The 24,651-nt window shown below is 42.5% G+C and overlaps 1 protein-coding gene across 4 annotated transcripts in view; it reads right to left on the bottom strand.

Moving 5' to 3' along the window:
* The window catches only part of Rho-6 (serine protease rhomboid 6), a 183,644-nt gene that overhangs the window by 23,083 nt on the left and 135,910 nt on the right, over window positions 1-24,651 (bottom strand). The window contains exon 2 of one of the 4 annotated variants that reach the window (XM_076797565.1): window positions 24,194-24,332. The exons of 1 other annotated variant lie outside the window; for it this stretch is intronic. Coding sequence is in view for 1 of the 3 variants with exons in the window: in XM_076797562.1 (XP_076653677.1) it covers window positions 1,123-1,161 (39 nt within the window). In the remaining 2 variants the exon portion in view is untranslated. Of the gene's footprint in view, window positions 1-1,122; window positions 1,616-5,538; window positions 5,885-24,193; window positions 24,333-24,651 lie in introns of those variants that run through there. 2 more of the 4 variants (XM_076797564.1, XM_076797562.1) reach the window with 2 other exon arrangements.

The raw sequence follows: 24,651 nt of genomic DNA, 5'->3' as shown, positions 1-24,651 counted from the left end.
GCAGACGAAACTAACGCGCGGAAATTAACGAAAGAAAATTATATGAGTGAAACGCACGCGAAACTCCGTTCCCTTTCGCAAGATACCCGTGATGCACTACACTTTCCTGATCTTCGCTGGCACGAAGACAATTGGAAGAGCGGCGTGCTTTCTTCAATCTGTTTGAAGTCCCCGACGCCGCGGACTTCTGATGGTTCTTTACGGATTCAAAATGATGATCTCGTGTCGCTTTGCTCAGTTTGAAAAATGGAAGGCTACAGTGCCGGGAGAGATCATGGCTGTACAGTTGGATGCTGAAGTGGAGATGCATTTTTCAGAGAGGAATGCAGACGGAGCAGTCAAAGGATTGCGATGGAGAACCCAAACAGATTGACGAAAGAAGACTTTTTGTCCTTCTCACCTTTATTAAATTTCGTATTTATTTAGGGACGAACGCACGAATGTGTAATTAGATACATTTTTTTTACATTTTTTGAGGATGATTTTCGAGATCAATCTACTTCCAGACAATTCAGCGTTGAAATGCCACTTTTAGTTCGGATTTATGGATGAGAAACTTGCAGGAGAAATAAGTGTATTATACAAGAAATTAAGAATCGTCTTTCTTCTTAATTGCTATGAGAAAAAGGGATTCTTAAATAGTCTTTTCATTTTTACGACGGTTTAATTTTTATTTGACCTCAACAGACCGTGACGCGTTAACACCATTTAAATTCAATAGACCTTCCAGCTTTTGTGCTCGACAAAAATGGCGCGGTGTTGTACAATTTCTGTAACTTCTTAATGAATTTCTCGACCGAGATACTTGCTATGCCATTGAAAAAGGAAGAAACGAAACTACTGTACAAGTTCATGTGAAATTCATTAAAACGGTCCAAGAAATTAGTTACAATTTATTCAGTATTTAGATTTTCGCTCAGTCCTGCAATGTTCAAACTGAAATCGAAATAAATTAAAAAATGCCAATTTAACAGAGATCTTGAAGCTACAAGGAGGGAAATAAATATTTTTATAAAAATTTTTAAAATAAGAAATTATGTTTTCGTGTTTTTGCGCATCCGATGGATTCGAGGCCTTATTAATCGTTCTAGTATTAATGGTTGAAAATGCCTAATTTTCTACTTGCGTTTCGAGTAATTTTTTCCATGACGTCTGGCGCATTGAGGAACGTTCCGCACTGTCTGGTCGCAAGGAACAGATAATGGAGAAGCTTCACGGTTGAGAAGACGCCGGCGACCGACATCGTCGCGGAGGTCGATCACTCGTCATCGGTCATCGACGCGTGTTCCGTGCGCGGGCGCAGCCCTTATTGTTCTTCGCGCGGCCTGGGAGAGGCCTTAATTACGCCGCTCCTCGTACGTCTGATTTGCGTGGCCGCCAGCCAGACGGCCGTTACGTTAATTACGCGCGGACAGGTACACGCTTTCTGCCGGACACGTCAATGCTTCATTAGGCAGCCGTGCGTCGAACTTTCCAACCCCCGCATTCATGCTCGCGACGTTCACCCTTATCGTTCGCCTCCCCTCTCAGCGCAGGCATTCAGACCCCAGACATTCTGACGGTGAAAGTTTACTTATTGTACTGCAATGCAGTTGTTTAATTAAGCATTATTTCACACGCTGCCGAACAGTCCGCACAATCCAACGGCAATGGACGAAAGTAAGACAACTAAAGTATCCAATTTCTGGCCTATGTTTAGTTATAACTAGACTGCGGATCTTTATGCTAAATAAAAATTTTCTACCTGAATCGCAACAGACTGAAGTGAAATAGCATTTTTTTCTTTTTTAATATGTTTAATAGGTTGAAAATAATGTAACAGCATTTTTAAATTTTTATGATGTTTTTACTGTTTTAAAATACCCATTTCTGTCATAAATGCATAAAATCCGCAGTCTAGTTATAACATTTGTTCGGTTGCAAATACATATATATATATTAGAATCGGAAAAGTGTACTTTTTGTTCTCTTGGTTCAATATACAACTGTAAATATCGCGTTAGTCAGTGAAGTGACACAGTTTAAGAAATATTTATTTTTTGTAAAATACCTGTAACTTTGGAGCACGTCAATATTTTTACACAGAAAAAATACTGTGTACTCCGGTACATAGCAGTGACAAATCTGAAAAATTTCAATCGGATATGTTCAATAGTTTTTATTCTAAAAATTGAGCGTCACCAGGTATAGCCTATTGTTCTCCCGATGCGAGCCCTATCGATATAAAAGGCCTATTAGTTCCGGAAAACAAAAGTAACTTCGGACGAGGTCAGTACTTTCGCAAACAAAAAATACTAAACTCGTTATGTTTAATAATTTTTCTTTGTGAGCACCTTCGGGTATCGCTTATTTTCTGCAGAGCCCTATTGGCATAAAAAGGGGGATCGAGGGCAAAAAGACAAAGCGGACGGGGAAGTTAGGGCGACATGGAACGGCGAGTCGGAGGGACGTAAACTTTGAAATTATTTAGCCGTGTTCGGCCGCGATTTTGATTTGTGGTCGCCGGCCCGACGCGGATCGGGATTTCGGAGTGGCAAGGCCCCCCTCGTGACAGAAAGTCGATGGAACGTCGCTGGAAATTAATGAGCCAATCGTGTGTAGCCCGTACTGGTCCAAGCCGCCGGAATAATTAATGACTGCGTATTTGTAGTTCTTCGCCGGCCGCCCCGAGACCTGGCCGGGCTTTCACGACGGTTCTTCGGGCGGATTCGTTAAATTCACGGGATAGCTTCCGGGGCGGGGGGAGGAGGATACGATCTTCGCGCGCCTCGCACGGCCGAGATGATGGAGTGACTATTTGACAGTCGATTTCTTTTTGCCCGCGAAAAATTAATCTTCGCGCTACAGTATTCGACACCGCAAATTTGATTAAGACCTCCGGAGATACGGGAAGATTTATGGGGGACGCATTTTACAGTAAATTTCCTTACCGCTACGCCGAAGGCCAACAACCGATCATTGAATCTTTTTTTAAAGGAAGATTATTACATCTACGGATTGTATGCGAACTACAAAATTATTTGTATAATTTGCGAGGACAAACTAAAAATTTCTTGCTTTAATAATTTCAAGAAGTTGAACACATTACATTGAAATTCTTATGATCAGGGATTTTAGGCATTTATAACGAAAATGGGTAGATCAAATGCAAGAGAATGTTTGAACCGTTTGAAAATAGTATTGTATAATTTTTGTTCTATTAAAATTATTAAAAAAGAAATTAATATCTATGCAGTTCCTGTATCTTGCGATTGATTGAAAGAATTTGTATTTTGCATAAAAATCCGCAGTCTGCTTGTAATCTTTCTACTGTTTTTTAGATTTCACCTGCTCATGTTTAATACAAATGTATAAAATTCGCAGTGTGATCGTAGCACGTGTCAGCCAATTGCGACAACGTGAATGGACGGTTTCAGGGGAAGCACGTTAACAGATAGCTTTTATATTTGTGAAATATAAAGCTGTAGGGAAGGCGTAAAGAAAATCGATTTTTCAAAGCCGCCACACAGTGGGTGTGCTCATAAATACATTGGGACACATAGGGAGTTTTCTAGTGATTTATTGGAACGCGCGGCGATACCAGGGGAAATTACCAGAGTCCCAGATTCGAGGAGAAAGTTCGACTCGACCCGGTTTTGCGGGCAGTTTTAGGAATCTCTTGATTTAAGGGTTTCCCGTGCCGGGGAATTTTCGAAATTCCCCGCCGCGAAATATTTTCCGACGTCCGAAGGAAGGACTACTGGGATCTTCCAGGCGCCCTGGTTTCCAAATATTTTTCGAGTACCAAGCCAAACGTCGCGTCGTCCGATCGTCCGAATATCATTGCGTCGATTCTCACGGACTGCTCCCTTCTCCCCGCCCTTGGCGGAAGTTCACTCGAAATTTCGAAATTGTTTGAGGGCTCGCGGGCGCCCGGCGGACTTCGCGGAGACGTACGGAATTTAATTTAGCGAGGCTGCAAGTTTTTCTCGGCTTTCGCCGGGGTTGAAAAGTTTTCGGATTTAAGCGACACCCCGGGATTCGGGGTGTTCCATGAACAAATTTTTTTCATTAAACCGATACCCGGGGCGCTGCTTCTTTCTCTTTCTTTTTCGTTTTTTTTTTTCGGACGGGTAGAGCGGGTCACGCGGTCAGGCTACCCTCCGCTAATCCGTTGGAGTTTTCACCGATAAACGACGAACGTTTCTCGTGATAACACACCGATAATGATTAATCACGGTGGACCGATAATCGATCGTACGAATAAGCGATTAAACAAACGAGCGGGCCTGGCCCCGGCGAAAAACCTCGCCCAGCAATTTCCACTCAACGTGTTTCGATTTGTATCGAGCTTACGGTTCATTGGACCATCTCTCGATTAATTTTTGCATTCTGCCGCTCCCTCGCGCATTCACGCACACCACGGGCACACGGACGCGTGCACACGCGCGCTGTCGCGTCGGGACGTTCGGGTATCGAATGACGCGGACGCCATCGAGGGGATTCCCGATTTTCGGTATCGAACTTTGTGACCGGAAACCATTGAAAAGATTTCACGCTCTTTTTTCTCTGTGCTATTCTACTTCGTTTAGTGTTTGCGTTCTGTATGGGCTTGTTTTTCGCGAATTAACGCTCGGACAGCCTATTGAAATCAACGACGCGGCTCAATGCTACGATTCTTTTGACGTGCGCTGGATTTTTTATTATCCTATGAATAGTAACTCGGTTTTCAGCATATATTTATTTATTACGTTCCAATCAATCAGTTTTATAGTCGATGACTATGAATTGTTTTTATCATTTACTAGGTGCCGCAACCAAATCGTCAAAATTATCGTATCAAATTCTCATCGAGACAAAGAAATTGTTAAATTCTTTTTTTCAAGACTCACCATCGTCGATCGTCCATTTCGAAAGAACACACCACGCGCGCCCTTACACCTTCTCATATCTTCGCACAGCACATACCGTCACTGATAACTACACTGTGGATTTTATGCGTTTATAACAAAAATGGGTGGCCGTATTTTCAAACAATAGACAGATGACATGAAAGCAACCAATCTCGATTCTGCCTAATGGTCCGCAGACTACTGATAACACTATCAATCAAAACTAGCACACACAGTGGGTGATGAAATTGTTAGAGCCATTTACGTAAATTAATAAGTTCACATTAGAACCATCAATTTCTCTAGGTAAGTCTAGCTACACTGAATTCTTGCGATTTTTATAAAGTACTGTATAAAATATTAAAACGCAAATACACGTCTAACGACACTCTAGGCAACATCTTTGTACAAAATAAAAATTCTCTACTTTAAAACAAACTGGAGAAAAATAAAAATTGTTCTTCTTTCTTAGTAGCTTCAATAGGTTGAAAACATTACAACAATCGTTTTAAATTCTTCTAACACTTCTACTGCTTTGCGGTTCTCTTACCCATTTTTGTCATGAATGCATAAAGTCCACATTTTGGTAATAAATTTTCTGGTTCTAATAGTTTAGCGAATTTTCAAAACTGAAGAACACAAAAATCAGAAAATTCTGAGCACCAACACGAAAGTCCCCGCAGTCCGTTTGGATCGACCAGTACCGAAGCAGTCCAGCAGTCGACAGTCCCAGAAAGATCTTCAAACACTTCGAACCAAATCACAGTAACAACACCCATTCAGAAGTCACTCCCTAGATCACAACTAGACCGTTAACCGATTGAGCGACAACGATCGACAACGGCGAGAACTGGCTCGCGGTTACGTAAACCGGAAACAGGCGGAGCGTCGTAGATCGGATCGATGATCGGACTAATCCGGTCGACGGCAACGGTTGTTGACGAAGTTCGTGGAAAACAAACAATGAGTCGCGAAAATCGCGCGGAGAAACACGATCAGCTGCCGTCGCCGCCGCCGCGAATTACGCCAGCCGACTGTCGTCGCGAAGTGCACGCGGTCTTTTTGCATAAATTATGTAACCGTGGTCGAAGGCCGCCACGGAAATGGCGATAGCCCGCGATCAATGTAGGCTTTATCTAGAATTTCAGTCTTCACCGCGGGATCGAGCCCAGCTAGAGCCGCTTACGAGGAAATTGAACGCGGTACACAGACCGGAAGTGGCTCGAGTCGCCGGAGTCGACCGGAAGTAGCTGTGCTACGTTCGCTGACGTAACGAGGCTCGACTTGCTGAAAAACTGCAACATTTTTCACAACGATAAGCAGCTTTTGCTAAACCTCTCACGGCCCTCTCGTTTTCTTTGTGCAAATTTGACGAGGTTGAGACCACCTATTGTTATTAATAGACCGCGAATTTGTGTGCAATTTTATATTTTTATAGGTTTTGTTTTTGATCGTTCAATTAGGAGAGAAATTTCTTTCGAAGATATAGATTAAATATAGCAAAAGTAATTCATAAAATAACAAATAAAAAGACAAATTTAAAATAAAAATTTTTCATGTTAATTGTAGGAAACGGAAGTTAAATGTATTTTCTTTTTTAGTCACCAGCAAAAGTTGAAAATTATATAGCAATATTCTTAAATTCTTTCAACAGCTTTTCAATTTTCTATTTTAATAATAAAATTAAAATCGCACTCGTTCTTAAAGGACAATGGGAGTTGCAAAACTAAACCGGAGAACTTGCCGCGTCAATGATCGCATAAATTGATGAGATATCAAGCGGTGCACGAGAGCTGAAATCACGGACCGAATTTCGAGGAATTCCACGGTTTAATTGCACGCGTCCGTAATTACGAAATTCAGTTATTCAATAGAAAACAAAAAATAAACGAGAGACAGGAGGCATCTCGTTGTAACAAGCGGAAACTGCATACGCGTGCAACGGGGAACCGCGAGAAACAGAATTTTCGTCGCCAAATAGAGCCACGTTTACACGGACCGCGTTCGTTTCTCCATTTTTCAACCTCTTCGCGGCAAATATTTGCCATGCAAATAGTCGTTTTTAACACTTTGCGGTTCGCGGCCTGCTCGTAGTCGTTGCGCTCTTTTATTTGAGTATATTGAAAGTTTCTCGATAGTTTTCTCTATTACATCAATATTAATGCAACGGAGAATAACGCCACCGGCAGCAACTGGTAACCTTTACGTTTTCGACCATCAAAGTTGCATCCAACAAGAAATAATAAAACGTATCTGATCGCGTTGTTAATACGTAATACTATATTCATTATTTTTCTATCTCCAATTTTCTATTCTGAAGTGACTAGTTTGTATCGCCTTTTAAAAATACATAAAGACTGCATTCACTGACAGGAGAAATCGTACGGCAATTTTTAAAAAATTCGTGCGAATAAATAAGTGTTTAGAAAAATGTATTTAGGGTCTGAGCGATCGTAAAATAAAGAATCCGAAATCCGTTATTTTGGGTTCGACGGTTCCAGTGTTAAGCGGTTTCTAACAAAGTAGAACTTTACGTGGAAAGTTCATCGCAGTTTCCAGTCAAGGTAATTTTTGTAGGTCCCGAGAATCTTTATTCGAGACACTTTTCATGCAAGTCGATTGGAGTTTGTAGAAAGCTTAGACCTCCAAATTCGGGAATTTCCTGTGTCCCGGAAAGTTGGGAGCCACCCAAGTTCAAGAACTTTTTAAGCTCTTGACTTTCCACGGCTTGGAAATTTTCTTCGCCTCTTGCCCCGAATTTTTTGCATTCAAAATTACCACCCCGAGTCCCGGAATATTCACGGACACCTTGGAATTTCCTGCACAGAATTCCCTAGAAGTTGGGAATGCCTTCGGCGACTAATTCTTTGCGCAGAACATTTCCCTAGAATGCGGGTCCCGTTTAATTGTAGGATCTTCTTAATCGATTCAATGCTTCCCGGCCGGTATGTTACCTGCTAGATTTTTTCTTAGACTGTCCGAACAAACAGTCGCCGTTAAATCACATCGACTCGGGTCCACGATTGCGCCCGGCTTTTCCACTCTACTTGTTTTCTGGCCCGCGGCGCACGAGAACTCAATTCCGTTCGATCCGTCATTTTTATTGGCCGCAAGAAGTCCACGTACCAGCACGCGAAAAATGTTCTCGTTATCGGGCAACACGAAATCCTGGTGACAATTATAGCGCAAAGAATCGAGGCCCCGAACATATTAGAATTCTCCTCGCATACTTCTCTAAATGCATGCACCTTATTTAGAATTTCTAAAACCGGTTGCAACATCCGAAAATAAGAGACTATTAGATCGTTTCAGAAAACTATTTAGAATTTGTAACATTCCCAAATTAATTATTCAATTTTATGACACGTTATAGACATTTAGAAGACGCTCCGTTCGGAGAAAAATGGCAGAAGCACCGGGATCGTTTAATTTTAATATATTATTCAGATATACGATAAAAATTGCGAAGTTCAAAATTGAAAAATTCAAAATTACAAAATAATTACTTGAAACATCCTCAAATTTCCAAGCCACCGAAGAAGAAATTGTTTCAACCTCCAACCTTTGGGGGTTTAATTCCTCCAGCACGATGAGTCGATTGCAGGGAACATAATTGAGTTAATAATTGTTTCGACGCTAGCATCTGATGGACATCGAACTGTCTACGGACTGGAGCACCCGAAGCTCTCTTATCAGTCAAGTGTAGAATTTATTGTGAGGTATGTACGTGGCTATAGCTCTTGTCAATGAACAGTCTTCCCAAGAACATTCCGTCTGACGTGGAATTCACGATCCGCAGGATCCGTGGTTGCACGACTCGTATTTCTAGTTCCAGCCCCGACCGCATCGATTAAATTCGGTTCCACTCTATTTGCCATTTTTCCGCCGCAAAACAGGAAACGGACAAACATGATAGCCGGAACCGAGGAGTCTCGGGGGTTCTTAACCGGAAGCCGCAACTCATTGAAACTTTGAATTGAATCGAGCCACCAGTTTCGGATTTAACCCGTTGAATGCCCGATACACGCTGCCTGATAATATACGCTCTGGCCACCTAACTTGTACCGTGAACGAGGTTATTAACGTTCCGTGGACCGCTCGCATCTGCTGGGTCACCCCGATTTCGTGGAGAGCCTTAAAAATAAACAATTACAACAGCCGGGGCTACTCTCCTTTAAAATCTTCCCTGCACTGTTTTCCTTCTTTGAACGTAATTCATTTGATTGTTGAATTTAGTGGAAAATCTTTCCGAATTGCAATCTACTAAAAATATTATTCCTTTAAACCGAAATAAAATTCTATTTGGTTCTTGTCGCATATACGTATGTATAGCCACTGGAGAATACAGCATAAGCATACAATAGGCACACATTTTCTCTTTCTTCCAAGAGATTATAAAACAATAAAGAAGTGCTACTTTCACCGTAAAATAAATATCGTACTGCAAGGTGTTACCGATTATTTTCCAAATTCTTTATTTCGCTAATGTTCAAGCCTGTAGACCAGTATACTAGAAAATCTTGCAACGCAAAAATACAGCTCGTTGGAGCTTTCTAGAATCGTCCATGGTGTTTCGCATGCAACAACTCAATGAGGAGTCGACGAAAGGAGTTTTGTTTTGGAGCCGGCAACGAAGGCTCGTGTATAAACAAAGGCGAACCGGAGCTCGGGTATTAAAAATGCACTTTGCCGCGATGAATCTTCGAGAAGAAGCCGCGAGCAAAGCCACGGCCACTGTGCAAACTCGAGAGGATCGCGAGCGAGCGCCGCAACCCGCCGCTTCGACGTTGGTAAACAACCGGCCAAGAGGGTCGATGGTGTAAACGTTCTAAGAAAACATTGACGCGGGTACCGAGGAGCCCGGAAACCGCAGAACCCGCGAGGAATCTTCCGCCGCCAAGAACAAGGGCGCAAACATGTAAATCACACGGGAGCGTTGTAGCCTCCCTTCGCACGCGTACGCGTTCTTACCCCGGATGGATTTGCAACACGGAGCTTTGTAATTCCGACGAATCTTTGCGTGAGGAAGCCCCGCAGTTTCGACGAGCTCGCGAGAGAACACACAGTGATCGTAGCACTCGCCGTTTCCTAAAACGCTCCAAAGAAACCCCAAACGAGAAATCCCACCAAATGCACAGTAACATCTTTGTAAGCGATAAGCTAGGTTTAGGGGTTGATATTGCGGTGTGATTTGCAGAAAGCCATTGCCTGGAGCGCTTTATGTTATCATAAAGAATCCATTTTTCATCTCCGGTAACGATTCTGCTAAGGAATGGATCTCTACGAAATCTGGATAGCAATCAAGTGCAAATTGATGGACGAATGTTCTTGTTGGTCTCGGTTAATCGATGCGGTACACATATTCCTTGCCTGTAAGCCTTTCCCATTTCGTGTAGGTGTCTTGGTATAGTTGACCACGTGGACCCAAGACTTCTCGATAATCCTTGCAATACTTAATTTTGGATCAGCTTCCACTAGAGATTTCAGAGTGTCATTATCAAATACAACTGGTCGTCCACTTCGAGGCCTGTCGGAGAGATGATAATCACCAGCAGCAAACCTTCTGAACCAACTTTGACACTTGTCGACCTTCAATACATCTCCATAAACATCGCAAATTTTCTTTGTTGTTACCGATGCATTAAATCCCGCATGAAAATGGAAAAAGTATGCAATGACGAATATGATCCTCGGAAGGTACGGACGCCGCCATTTTATTACAGGGTTGTAAAAGAAAATTATACTTTTTAGAATATTTGGAGCACAGGCTGCTTTATTGAAAACTGTAAAAGAATACGTGTTTCCTCTTCAACGATCGGTACAGAACTAAAGGCAAAACAAATTCTTTGCAAATAATTGATTACTTATGGGTACCCCTGATACAATGGCGACAGTGGCCACCAAGATAACGCGTGTGTATACGCTGATGACGTAAACGCGTTGATAGGGGAGAACTATTTGGGCAGGACACTAAACATCGGAGTCTGGCGGTTCCGCAATTAGTCAGACGCTCCGAGCCGCAGCTCCGTGTCCCGTTCCGCAAATGTTCGCGACTCGCGAATCTCGCGAAACCCGTTAATAACGCAGAAAGCACGCGAAGCGGTTCAAGGCATGGCCGAGAGGATCTTCGTCGGTGATCGATGATCGTCAACCAAGAGAAACAAACGTACGGTGTTTGCGGAACGCAGCACGTCGCATAGCTTCGCGCAAGGAATCCGCAAGCACAACGCGTCCTGCACGGTATTGTGCGAACCTGTGAATCCGGTGTAACGCGCCTCTCATTAGCGAGTTGAAAATTACACGCGTAATTACGCGACGCGAACCTACCGCCTTTCCCCACCGAGTTCTGTCCTCGCGGAAAATAAGTGTTCAACAGCGAACAATATTTATGCGCGAGCGACCGTGCTGAACGGGGGCTTTGGTTTCTCGCGTTTTTCACCGTTTTTGCTTGTAATTAACGGGTTCTTTATCGTTGTCACATATCCGCGACGCATAGAATGCTTGCAGAAACGAAATAAAATTCACTTTTTATTCAATGTGGTAATTTAAAGCCGCAGCGACGCGCTGTTGAGGAAATCAACGGCAGAACTCGTAATTTTTATTTACATTCGGAATATTTATTGTCCTTAGCGCAAAAATGCCTTGCGTGGGTACTTAGGTGCCAAGGTGTCTATTTTGATGTTTTCTTTAGCAATTTTTACATGTTTTTAGGAGTGTATCGCAAAAGTTCTTGCTCTCTATATTCAGTTACTCGCGTTACAAAATGTTTAAACAGTGGGACTGTTAGAACACTTTGTGCAACTATGTCAAAAGATTTTTACAGTCTTACAACTGGTGCAGATTTTTATTTTGCACAAAGATCTGCAGTCTAATCAACTGTTCAGTACCCAACGTATATTGGCAGAAGAATGTTATCAAGACTTTCGAACGGTTCGATATTATTATAAACTGTTTTTGTTCCCCAGAAGAGGCAATAAACAACGGCTGCAATATTTCGGTAGCGTCGCGTAACAGCGACGAGTTAATTAATTCGGTAACAATGTCGTTTGCAAATGTTGGAGCAGACGTGCCCGAAGAAAACAGACGTCGTAAATATTTGCTTTCAAAGCTTATCCGAAGAAAATCGTCGATTAATGTTGGGATCTCCGCGTCGGCGCCGAGCACATTTTCCCAATTTCTCAGCGCATACGTCGGGACCTAAGCGAAATACCGTCGCGAACGAACCTAATCTCGATGTTTACCAGACGTACGACCGTCTCAGTGTAATTGTTCGGCCATGGAGACACGCGGGGGCCACACTCGTTAACTTTCGACATTTTATCGCGAACGTCTCGTGCAATGTGGACTCTCTGACCCGGAGAAATTTACCCGGAGCGTGACCCGTAAGAACACGGATTCTCCACGGCCTTTTGAAAGTCGAAACCTTGACAAACAGGTGTAAATCTTCAGTGGTGGAAGTTCTTTAACTTCGTTCGTCGCCTTGGTCGTTTGCTCGTTTTGCGCTGCTCGAAAATTCCGAGACGATTGCGAAATTAACGCTTCTGCTACCAAGTATTTTACAGATGCAAAGAACACAGAATGTAAAACTAACCTCTTGCTCCACGATTTTTCCGGGTGGATCGATTTTTAATGTTCTCAGCACGTTTCATTTCAATTTTGTTCGATTTTACACGATATATCGTCACTTTTCACTGTTTTGCATATTTATATTTACGTTTTAGAGCTCAGCCTCACCCGAGTTAATAAACTTAACACAATTCACATAACTATCTATAGTTCTACTGTATCATATTACTTTTGATTTCGAACAAAATATCCGTCACCGCCCACAAAAGGTGAATTTCCCGTGGCTCTATCTGGCTCTCCGAGTAGAGTGACCTAATTGGGCGTGGCTTCGTTGTCCTCCAGCTCAACAGTGCCAGGGCACTGTCTGACAAAAGGTCATGCGACTAAACAAAACCTGGACGTGCAATGTGGGCGTGGCTTTATTGCCCTCGAGTTCAATAGAGCCTTTGTCGAGAGATAAACAAAAGCTTGTTCGGATGAACAAGTTGGAAATAAACGAATTTCTACTGTATTTCATTACTTTTAACTATTTCACACCGATCACAAGGTGTCCGATTCTACAGGAAGAATGTGCTATACAGCCAGTGGGCGTGGCTTCATTGCTCTGCAGTTCAACGGAGCCACTGCGCTGTACACGTTGGTACCACCGAGCGAGTTAAACGAAAACGTACAAAGTGGGCGTGGTTTCGCGTGCCCCAGAGGGCAATCTGCGCCCGGGTCCTCCTCCCAGGTGAAAAGTTTAACGAAACGAGTGAAAGGGGATAATAGTAACGAACATTAATCCGTTTAAACCCGTTCGACGATCGGTTCGCCGGTTGAGCAGCGTGACCGCTCGAATCCGGGGGCAGTTCCTAAGCGTTCCCGGGGAAAGTTCACGGACAGCTTGCAGTATGGAGGCAGGGCTCGCGCGGAAACGTCTGTCGCCGGTAAATTATGTGACGTTGTCCCGCGAAGTGCGAACCCTTGACAGATTCGTAATTCACGTGGGGGGTGCGGGTGGACGTGGCACACCCCGCCCCCGAAATCTACAGTCAGCGTTTCGCATTCCCGGGGGCTCACGGTTCGTTGTGAGCCCGCAAACGCGAAAGCCACGCGCCGTGCCGCAACGTGGGCCGCCTCCCGTGTCCCGAAATTGTAACATTTGCACGTTAATGACACGCATCCTTGACGCGTCGTCGAGGATTTTCGGCGGAAAGGCGCGCAAGATTCACCGAGCAAACCGGTGTAATGGCGTCACCCGACCGTTGTAATGGCGATCGCACGCGCGCCGTTCGTGTTCACCGGGAATTGAATTCATCGGAATCGCGTTACACTTCGTGTTTCAACCGGCACGGATTTAATGTAAACGCCTTGTACACTACCCGGTGAATCGGCGAAACGAAATCCGCCACGCGAGGCTTACTTTGACGCGGATTCGATTTCGAATTCGATCGCGCGCACCGAATTTTCCTCGTTGCAATTCTCGCGGGCTCGTTGATCAGCGATTCGCAGCCGCTTCGTCGCGTATATTTTTATTTTGATTGCCGTTCCCGGCGATGCGTCTGTGATTTTTGGGACGCTTCCGTTCGACTTTGATGTTTCAAGGATTGTTACAGAATTCGTTAATCATTTTTACCTGTCCCAGTACCGGCCGGTTTTTCATGTACATTAATATTTACTTGTTCAAGATTGACTTGGTATCACAACGAAATTTACGACAGAATTATTATTTGACGTAACGGTGTATAAAGCGAATATTTGGAACATCGATTATTCAGCTGACGGAATAGATAATGTGAGCGTAAAGACAATGTAAAACGCGCTTGCGCAACTTTTACGCGCTCTGTTATTTTTATATCTGCTTAAAAGGAGAGATGTTATTGCTACTAACAATAAGATATATTAGGACACGTAAAGCTGTGTCCATACTGAAGCAACAACGAGCAACTGTTTTTTGTAGATGCAAGAAGAAGGGGGCAACAAACAGTCGTGCGATGTTGCTTCAGTGTGGATGTAGCTTAACGTTCGGTAGCATTACAGGAAATTTTTGGTATCGACAAAGAAGTGTTGACGAAACTCAATTTCCTAAAGTTTAGAGTTCTTGAACTTTAAAAATGTTTAAATTTACAATTATTAAGAGTGCAACATGGATGCAATTGTGAAGAATTGTTCCATAAATTCGTTTCTTCGAGCACATGTTACAATAAAAATGGCTGAAAATCTAAATAACTACACTTTCAGTGCTCCGTAAATCCAGCGTTAAACGTAAGTGTTAAAAGTAATGAAACGGCTCGAACGGCGTTGTCAGGGTCAATGTTGACCCGTTTCTGAAAAATTCCAATCACCCTCGGAATTTTTATATATAATAGTTGGAGGACGATATCTAGATATAATCGAACAACGTCGTCGCCCGCAAAGTTCTGCGAAAAAAAGCTCCGACCATCGTTCGAGGATTAAAAGCGCAGAAAACGGTGGTTTGAACCGGCGGCGCGGCGGTCTGAACGGAGACGATTCGCGGTGCTCATGTAGGGAACATGAGAACGTTTAATGGGAGGCGAGCACGCGGGTTAACCGCGACAGTCAGCGAAAATAATCACCGCGGCGAGCCGGAATGCCATTTGCTGGTGTCGCCGATGGGATTCTCGGCCATTTTTAACGCGGGCGAACCTGCGGTCGCGAATATCGGTTCCGGCGACGCCAGAAACGGGCAAATAAAAGCGATGGGAGACAAACGGTCGTGCGCCGGTTATGAAATTTTCGGTGGGACGCGTCGCTTCGAGCACAATGCCGGTGTTATGGAAAAGTTAACAGTCGGCGAACATTGTAACTCGCTAAATCAAGACGAAATTCGGTTACATCGAATTTGGCCGCATAACACACTCCCCTGCCAATCTCGATCGTCTACCTAAAATAAGAGAACCTCAACTAACACATTTGTTCGGAAAGTGGTTTAATTAATTTGCCAACGAGCTAATTTTTCTAGAGCTCAAACGGCTATACTGTCTAAAGTACTAACAGTACTGAATATTTTCAATATTTTTATTTAAGAACCGGGCTAGAAAATCGTGTAATTCCATTATAGTCAAATATCCTAATGTAGACAACGTTTGTGAAGTATTAATTTAGTGATACACTTAGAACGTTCATGAAATATTATTTTAATGGTAAGCTTATAACGTTCACGAAGGTTGTATTTATTCTACATGCAGTTGCATCGTCAGTAAAAAGTATCTAAGAAATCGCTAAAATATCCAGACATTCTTACAGAATTAACAGTAAAGTATTAATCGTGTAAATATTAAAGACCGCTTAATAATTTTATTGCGCAAGTGAAGCCTAACGAAAGAGAATTATAAATATAAATTGTACATTACATTGTGTAAGTATAGATCTATTTAAATAAGTGGTCAGGTTATAAGATTAAGAGTATACGACAGAATACAAATTGTATATTATATTGTGTGGATAAATGAAACCCTGTTTAAATCATCCGATAAACAATTCGAACTTCCGCCACAGTGCTCGATAGATCGTCAAGTGCATGTGCTATACTTGAGACCGTAACGGATTGAGAAAGCAGGAGAAACATGTGACAGTTTTACAGCCTGCTCGATTTTCATATGACAGCGACTCCACTGGCTAGGATATCGGGCACCGGTTATTTGGTAGAAATTGGAATATTGATTGGCTTAGAGAAGAAGCGCAAATATACGGGAATAACCGGGGAATATGGAATATTCGGGGATGTGACTCGCGATTCGATGCCAATTGCCGGAGCATTACGGTCAATGGTGGACGTGGAATAAAATCGCTACCTTTCCCGACGATGAATTCGAGCACCACTTGATTGCAGCGCCGACAGAGGGACAGAGTATCCAGGGATATTAATCGGGATAAAGCGTTCGGGAATGCAACACGGTTTCCGGCGGGCCGGGGAACCGTGACTCCGCGAAACCGGCACACACTGAAAATTACACGAATTAAAATGTAATCATCGTGTAATAACCGACTTTGCAGAGCGAGCGTTCCGATAACAGAGGCGAGATGATCGAGTGACTGCGATCATCCGGTTTCCGATCCATCACCCTACTGGTATCCCATACAGACCCCACATTTCCCATATTTCCTATGACAGCTTTCTGAATTTTTCTGAACTATTACACTAATCGCGTTCTTACAGCACATTTTTTGAAAACGCGCCAAAATTTCCTGCCGTAATAAAAAAAAAAAAAAAATAAATTTAACACCTACCAGACATTAAAAGTGACTACAACAGAATGTATGAATTCTTTTTTCACGCATTCACTATTGACATCATGTTTTGACAAACATTTTGCTGCCAGTCATTAAAATCCTCCGATAACGTTGTTATTCGATTCTTCGTTATTTTCACAACAGTTCAATGCAAGCTGTTGTTTGGAATACGGAAAAAGGGGATAATCACTGGGTGCGTGGTGGTTGGTTGAAAAGTTCCCTGTGAAATTGTTGGAACTCTGCTGCTGTTATCAGATAGTTTAAATCAGACGCAATCGAATTTTTTCGCAGACGAAGTTAAAGGTGAAATTGTGTTAAGAACGCGTTGCAGTCGATGAGAATTCTGTTGAAAAATAATACGGTACGCGGTAGTTCGACAATTGTTAAAAAATCCAAGCAAAAATCTTAAATAGAATATAAAACATATAAAATTGTTTCGTTGGTTCAGTGTTCCGAATTTAAAAATTATCGAATATTATGCAGAGTGTAAAATATACTACTGAAATACCAAGGTCTTGGATTTCCAGAGGCATTGTAGCTGTGGACATTATACCTAACGGCGGAATCAATTCAATGACACACTCATTACACAAGCTATAGCCGGGAAGAACTTAAAAGCTTTGACAAGCTTAATCATTAAATCCGAGAAAATTACTGTATTTGTTTTTACTGTAGAGAGGGCTTTCACAGTTATGAAAAATGAAACATGTTGGATGGAACTTTCAAGGAACATTTTCGACGTTCAACTCTCCGAGCGTCTCATTACAAAATCGTGTCCTTTACTCTCCCAAGAAGTACTCTATATTTTTTTCGTCTACTTCGCTTTACCTTTTCATTTTTCTTTTTTACTTTTTTCGATAAATGTAAACAGCTCGAAGGTTCCGTTTAAGCTGCTCCTCTTTGATACATTTCCTCTCGGCGCGGAATTACGATCCCGCCGGGACTTAAGAGTGATTTAATCGCGTCTTAGGCGAGCGCATTTGGAAATTGATCTGGCCACGGGGATCCAGCAAATTGCCCCTTAAACGACTCTCTAATTACAGTTCTTGCCCCGTTCGTATAATCGTTACTTTAAACCGCGAACTTTCAAACTTCTCGACTTATCAATAAACTTCTTCGCGCCGCCGCGCCGCATACTTTTATCAGGCGAGCGCCGGAACGTGGACAATTCCAATCCTCGGCGAGGCGGGACGGGCTACGCCGGAGCGGATTCATTAAAAATGTCAATTAGAGTTTCCGAGCGGATTCACCGGGAATGTGTAATAAGAAATTTCCCCTCCCGGCGAGAGCCGATATCTTCCGCTTTTTCGGGTTTTATTGATTCCGGGAGAGAACTTCGCGAATCGTCGCCTACCCTTGCTGAAAACTTTCATTCTCCGTCGCGATCTTCCAAAGTAGAATCGAATAAAACAATTGTGCCGGCGATTATGGAACCAAAATACCTCGCGTCCCCTTTCTTCGCGATGTTTCGACTTTTGCATTTGGTGTAAAAATATTTTACTCGTGACAACGCATAATACATACAGTCGAAAGTGAGCTCACGATTGTCGATACGCAGACAAACGAATATGATGAACGAAACGCGGAGGAAAGTAGCTTCGAGGGAAATCACCAATTAAAATCGCGAGTATGGTTGTTCCGCGGCGGCGGCCGGAAACGGAATTGTAAATTCCCCTGGGAACCGATACGGCGTCGGAAGTCGGTAACGCCTTCCGGAAGGCATTGCTCTCATGTTATTCAAATTCCGGGATAAATCAAAGTCTTGGATGGTGGGGCGTGGGCGCGCACGATCCCCGGTGGCAGCATCCTGAAAAATCGGCTAACACACGGTAACGCCTCCCCGGCATAGCCCGGGCGTATCGCGCGCATAATCCAAATCGTTGGATCATGAAACGCGTAATGGCCCCGTGCTCCCCATTGTGCGCCACAGTATTGACGCGCGATACACCCGTTCCAATTTTTCCCCCAGACCTCGGGAATCTATTCTGCACTCTTCCGCGGAATCTATTCAACCTCCTCGGCCGCGCGGATGCAACAGCTGCACATACACAGAGCCGAACACGCCAGGCAGCTCCGCGCCACACCCGTTCGCGAATTAAAGAGCATGCAATTTCGAGAATGCAGTCTGGGGGCTTCCTTTTTTTCCGACGTTGCACGGGTTCCGGCGACTGCAACGCCGAGAATTTGATTGCGAGGGGAAATATCCGACACTGGGACTGAAATTCTCAGACTTTCAGAGACCTTTGGGATGCAACATTTTCAGGATAGCTTGCAAAAAATTTCTGCGAAACCTTACCAGGAACGTCGAACGACGCAATCGGGACCTGCGAGACCGTGGAAAATTAGTGCGCGGGTGTTTGATTGCGGTAAATGAAGTGCAAGAGTTGAAACCACCCCCAAAAATGTCCCCCTTTGAAATAAAACATATAATTTTAATTAACCCTTAGCACACGAATGGTGCGTGTAAGGCACCACTAAAAATTGCTGTATCATTGTTCAAAATATTTTTTACATTATTAAATTTGTTCGTATTTAATAAATTACTAAATATTTCGGTATTGTACGAGTAAGTTGCACCATTTTCGTATGTATAACATGAAAAAAGAATATATAGAAGGGCAATATTCTGGGTCGGAAGAAATGTTTCATTTTGGAGTTGAAGTAGCTTCGAGTGCAAAGGGTTAAAGCAGTATTAAAAACTTGACTATATTACTATTAAAGATAGCGGCTCTTGACATGTTCTAGGCTGTTAAGATGTTCCAATTTACAATTTTCTACTCAAGAAATTGATAACATTCTTTTAAAAAAATTTGTAGGAGAAGCTTCTGAAATGTTCTGGATACTTGACATTTTTCGAGACGTCTGAAACGAAGATGCGAAAAGTTTAAGATCTCGGGACTTTTGCGATTCCGCTCTATAGTAATATGGTTGCGACTTTCGGTTATTTTAGGTTTGAAATAGGTACCAAGATCCTCGAGACTTTTATTGTCACTGGAACATTGAAACAGCGGAGGATCTTTTTATTGAAATGTCTGAGCGTTATAAGATCGATGGTACAGCAAATGGCCTCAGAACTCGGGATCCTCAGGCTCCTGAAACTTTGATACTCTCCGGACCCGCCAGACTGTGTGTGTAGCATATCGAAAGGAAACAGATTGAAAATAGAAACTCCAGCGACGCTTAAACTAGAAAATACAGTGTATAAGTATACACGCGCTATAAATCTTTCATTGCATTCTCATAAAAACGGGGAAAACACAATTTATAAATACTAATCCTCCGCACTCGACTGTCCCTGCAGCACCACTAGAAACAACTACACTATAATATAAGAAAATTACTAAATGTCTTTCGGGTTTAATAAATTGCTGAAAGATAAAATTGTAGGATAAATACAGTGATTTCTCTATATATGTTGCCAAGGCCTGCATGATAAACGTCTCGGAATTATCCCCACTACCCTAGGGTATACCCCGTGAGGGGCCGCGAAGCTCGAGAGACCTCGGTAAACATAACTCGGCTCGGGTGTGTCTCCTGCACGATACATGACGCTGGAAAGACCCGAGTTGTTGACAAATATCGAGAATTTACTGTAGTCTTTTGGCTTATAAGAGATTTTGTTAATGTCGGTAAAATAATTGTCGGCGATTTCAGCGTGACAGTGAGTAAACATTGTCGGCGAACACGGTGTCGGTGAGATTGTGTGTGTGAATTGATTGTCGGTGATTTAAGGGTGATCCGTAATATCGAAGTCGGCCGGACGTGTTTCGACGAGAAACGAATTAATATGGCAATGGTTGGCAGGCCTGTCGTTTCATATTTTACGCGGATCTTTTATTTTATTAAAAGCGTTTCATGGGTTTCCTCGAGTAGGACATTCCGCAGCTAGTTTCTACTCGACATATCCGTTTCCGGGGTCGTCCGTCGCGTCGTTTATTGACGAGACCAGGAAGGTCCCGACCGATCTCACGGCGAATATCGGAATTACGAGTGCCATTAGGGGTCGGTCGGAGGGTCGCCGAAGAAAATGTTCGCGTCGAGGCCCGTTTACGACGTCGACGTCTCCTGCTGACGGAAGAGAATCGATCTTAAGTACCTTCCACACCGGGGAACTTTTACCGCGAGCTCGACCCCGCGGTCTGCTGAAAAGACAACCGTAACCGGTGCTCAGCAGATTTTATAGGAAAAATACACTACTCCACAAAATTAAAGGAACATCCACCAAACCCTAGAAAGGTCGTCGACTTTTCAACTGCTGTAGGTAATTTTCTGTGAAAATATACTTTCTGCTCATACCAACGGTCAGCGTGCTAACGTACTAATTTTAATGCTCCTAGGTCGACCTATATGGAAACCGAATAATTAAAATTATATTCTAGTATATTAAATTTTATTCTAATGTATTTATAATACTATGTAAATATATGAATACTATGTAATTATATTTATATTATGTAATTTATTTATGTTATGTATATACAAAGTAGTATTCTAGTTTACTACGTTATATTCTAGTCTGAATGGTGTCTGGCCATTGCCTGCCGTTTCTACTTACTCGATAAGCATTACGATCAGAGATACATTTAAATACTGTGTCATGTGTACAACATTTTATCTTTTTGCTGTACAAGGTGGTGTCAGTATCACTGTCGCATTTTTCAAACAAATTGTTCAATCTTTTGCTAATTTTTCCACCACTTCATTATCGTTATTAATTTACTGTGTACGATAGTCTCATTAGAAATAACCTGTTTTCTAATTCATTCTGTTCCTCAAAAATTCTTGTGATATTCTTATTATTATTAATTTATTATGAGAAACCTATTACTTGGAAACATTGTACATTAAAGTGAGTAATGAATGAACACAAGTAATAAAAATATCACAGAAAAAAGTTATAGTTCTGAGTTAAAAATGTGTATAAATTCGAACGCGGATGAACAAAAAATATTAATAGAGCCATAAATGTTGATATTAAGGGACATACGAATGAAACAATTAGAAGGTTCATAATTTCGTCGGGACGCGGTACAATTGTTATCAACTCAGACGAGAGAAGTATAAAATTGGAGAAGGAAAAAAAGCAGGTATAACGAATAATAATTTGAATAGTTAACCGAGGTAAGTTACGAGAACGTGACCGGTAGCGTCAGAATATGTCTTTAAATTTCATATGCGATGAATTCAGCGTCGCAGGCGCGTGACGGCGGGTTTTGGAAGAATATTTCATTTTTGTAATACTTGCAAGATGGAAATGTGTTACAGGAATAAAATATTCCCGAGAAATATGGAGATAGGGCGGGGAAATGTGTAGAATAAAACGGATAACAGTCTGGCATCGACGATCGCGATCGTTCCGATCGAAGATTCACGGTCGCAAGCGAGCGCTGGAATTTACGTAATAACTCCACGGGAAATCTGTTACAGTGGTAAAACGAAAAAAAAAAAAAAGAAATGGAAAAACAGAGTACATATGTGTGCGACGCGCATAGGTGACTGCAAATTGTATTACAGTGTATAAAATTCTATCATTCTACCAACATGCAAAAAATCCTCTCAATTGCAAGGAATTTTCAGCACGGCAATCAACGGTGATCGAATAAAACTCGTATTAAACAGATTCGGTACCGAGAGAAATTTAGAACTATACTGAAAATATTTATGGCTCAATCAAATAGCCTTATCGTTCACAGTAAACACCGGAATAAACGTTGTTTCATCAAGATACTATCCGGGCTGCGATTCAGCTTGCGCAGTCAACAGTCGCGGGTCGAGCGAAGCATTAAAACAGTAATCAAGTTCGGAAGCGAAATAAAAAATATCCAGCCACTGTGTTATCTCTTACAAAAACGGCATCGCCATTTCCGGGGGGCGATTCAATTTCTCGCCGAAACATTTTTCAGTTGTTGTGTATTATTTGCCAGTTTCCACTGCCATTAACGCGCCCGTCCCGCTCACTGCCGTCATTACTTTTTTAACGAGCATGATACGAAACAATATTGCTAGGGCCAGTGAATATTCAGCAATATCGGAGCGTTCCGCGCGTTTCGATTAAATTCGTTCGAACGGAAAAAAAATCGAAGTAGAAGAGGCCGGAAAAAGAGGTACGAAAATAAAAACGAGAGAAAAACACACACACACACACACACAGCACACACAGTCAGTCAGACAGACAGACGCACAGAGAAAATGATAGAACAAACAGGTCGCCGCCGAGCCGAAAACGAAGAGGACTCGCGAATGCGAAAGCGAGCGCGCGCGAGCGCTCTTCGCGAATCACGTGCGTGTTACATTTTCGCGCTCGCATGCACGAGGATTATTAATTTATCGGTTGCGGTTTAATATCGTTGCGTGGCGAATGTTATCGCGCGTCATAAACACTTATCGAATCCGATATTTGTCGGACGCAGTCGGCGAAAATCGACCGAACGTTCTCGTGATATCGGGCTGCGTCGAACGTTTCTGGGCCCGGCCCTCCGTAAACACTATAATAAATCAACCGGAGCCGTGATAATTACGTTCCGACCCTTCTCAGCTCGAGCGCACGGGCTCGAATCGACGCGATTTTTATATTCTCTGACGACGACGGTTACCGTCGAACGAATCACTGCTGGTACGCCAACTATAACGCCGGAACGTTTGCCGAAAACAAAAGCTCTCCAGATTTTTTCTTCTGTAACGATGCGGATTTTTACGACAACATTGAGTGGTAATTGACGCAGAAGATTTCTATTCTCAATACAGATGCGCAGACTGTGGTCAAGAACGCGGGAAATCGAACATCTCTACATACGCATAACTTTTCCACTAGTGATCCCCTAGGATCGAAACTTGGATTTTCGGAATTTTCTCGTCAAAATCTACAGGCTTACATAGAAAAAAGTTAAAAATTTCTGGTTTCCCCAAGTAAAGTTTATGTCCATTTGTAAATGGTTAGTCCCTACGTTGCTTGCATGATTCTACAAGCCCACCAACAGTACATGTTACCAAATGCATTTTGCGTTTTGTAAATTCGTCCGTTTGTTTCGAGGAAAAATGAATCTTGAAACCCGCTCGCCCGGGGCGGGCAACTTTCGAAGCATGTTTAGGTTTAGCAACGCAATGGCGTGCGTAAAATTCCCGTTTTTATGAAGCAATGCTTTTTAATGCGGGTCGTTCCTTGCCCGCTAATGTATGTAATGCTACCTTCCACTTTGCCGTGAATTTTTGATGTTACTTTTCTGTTGTTACGCGCCACTCTGTTTCTCCGTTCCGTTGCAAATATCATTCCTTTTTCTTTTAACATTGTTAGGATAGCTTGTTGGACGACCATGTAAGTGTACCGAGCTCTAATTAAACGACGCCCTTTGCCACACCGGTCGAATGAAAATTTTCTGATCGATAATTCTCGCGCTGTTGCACTGAATAATTTAGTCACTTAATTACAGGGGATGTCACTGTGCAAAAATTACAACAAATTGTAACAGACACGTCGCGGACGTTACGATACACAGGAAAAAATAGTGACACCGGATAATACGCACCTTGAAGAAAGAAATTTCGTACTCCGAGACTGTCCGTTCGGTGGTCCGATGATTATTGAGCTCATGCGACCAAATCTATGTTAATCGAGAGTCACCTGGCGGTTCTAATTGATGGATTCCGGTCGGTTCACAGCTGATACTGATTGGGTCATAAAAAAAGGTCATAAACTGTGGTTAGATATTCCACGAAAGCTTGAACAACACGTAGAAAAAGAATTTGGAAAAGGTCATAAAACAGAAATCTCTAAAAACACGTGACACCTCACTTTCCAAACAATCTACTAAAATTCTACTAGGATTACCGAGTAGAACAATTTAGTAACAACTCCGCTACCGATCAATGATCTCCATCTAAATAATGCAGAATACACGAGACCCGAAGTTTCAAGGTTCGAACAGAAGTTCATAAACCCTTTGAAAATGCATAAGAACAGAATGAAATGAAAGGTCCTTTAAAA

Source organism: Halictus rubicundus, chromosome 12 (genome assembly GCF_050948215.1).
Source record: "Halictus rubicundus isolate RS-2024b chromosome 12, iyHalRubi1_principal, whole genome shotgun sequence".
Taxonomy (NCBI): domain Eukaryota; kingdom Metazoa; phylum Arthropoda; class Insecta; order Hymenoptera; family Halictidae; genus Halictus; species Halictus rubicundus.
This window is presented reverse-complemented; position numbering and strand designations above follow the sequence as displayed.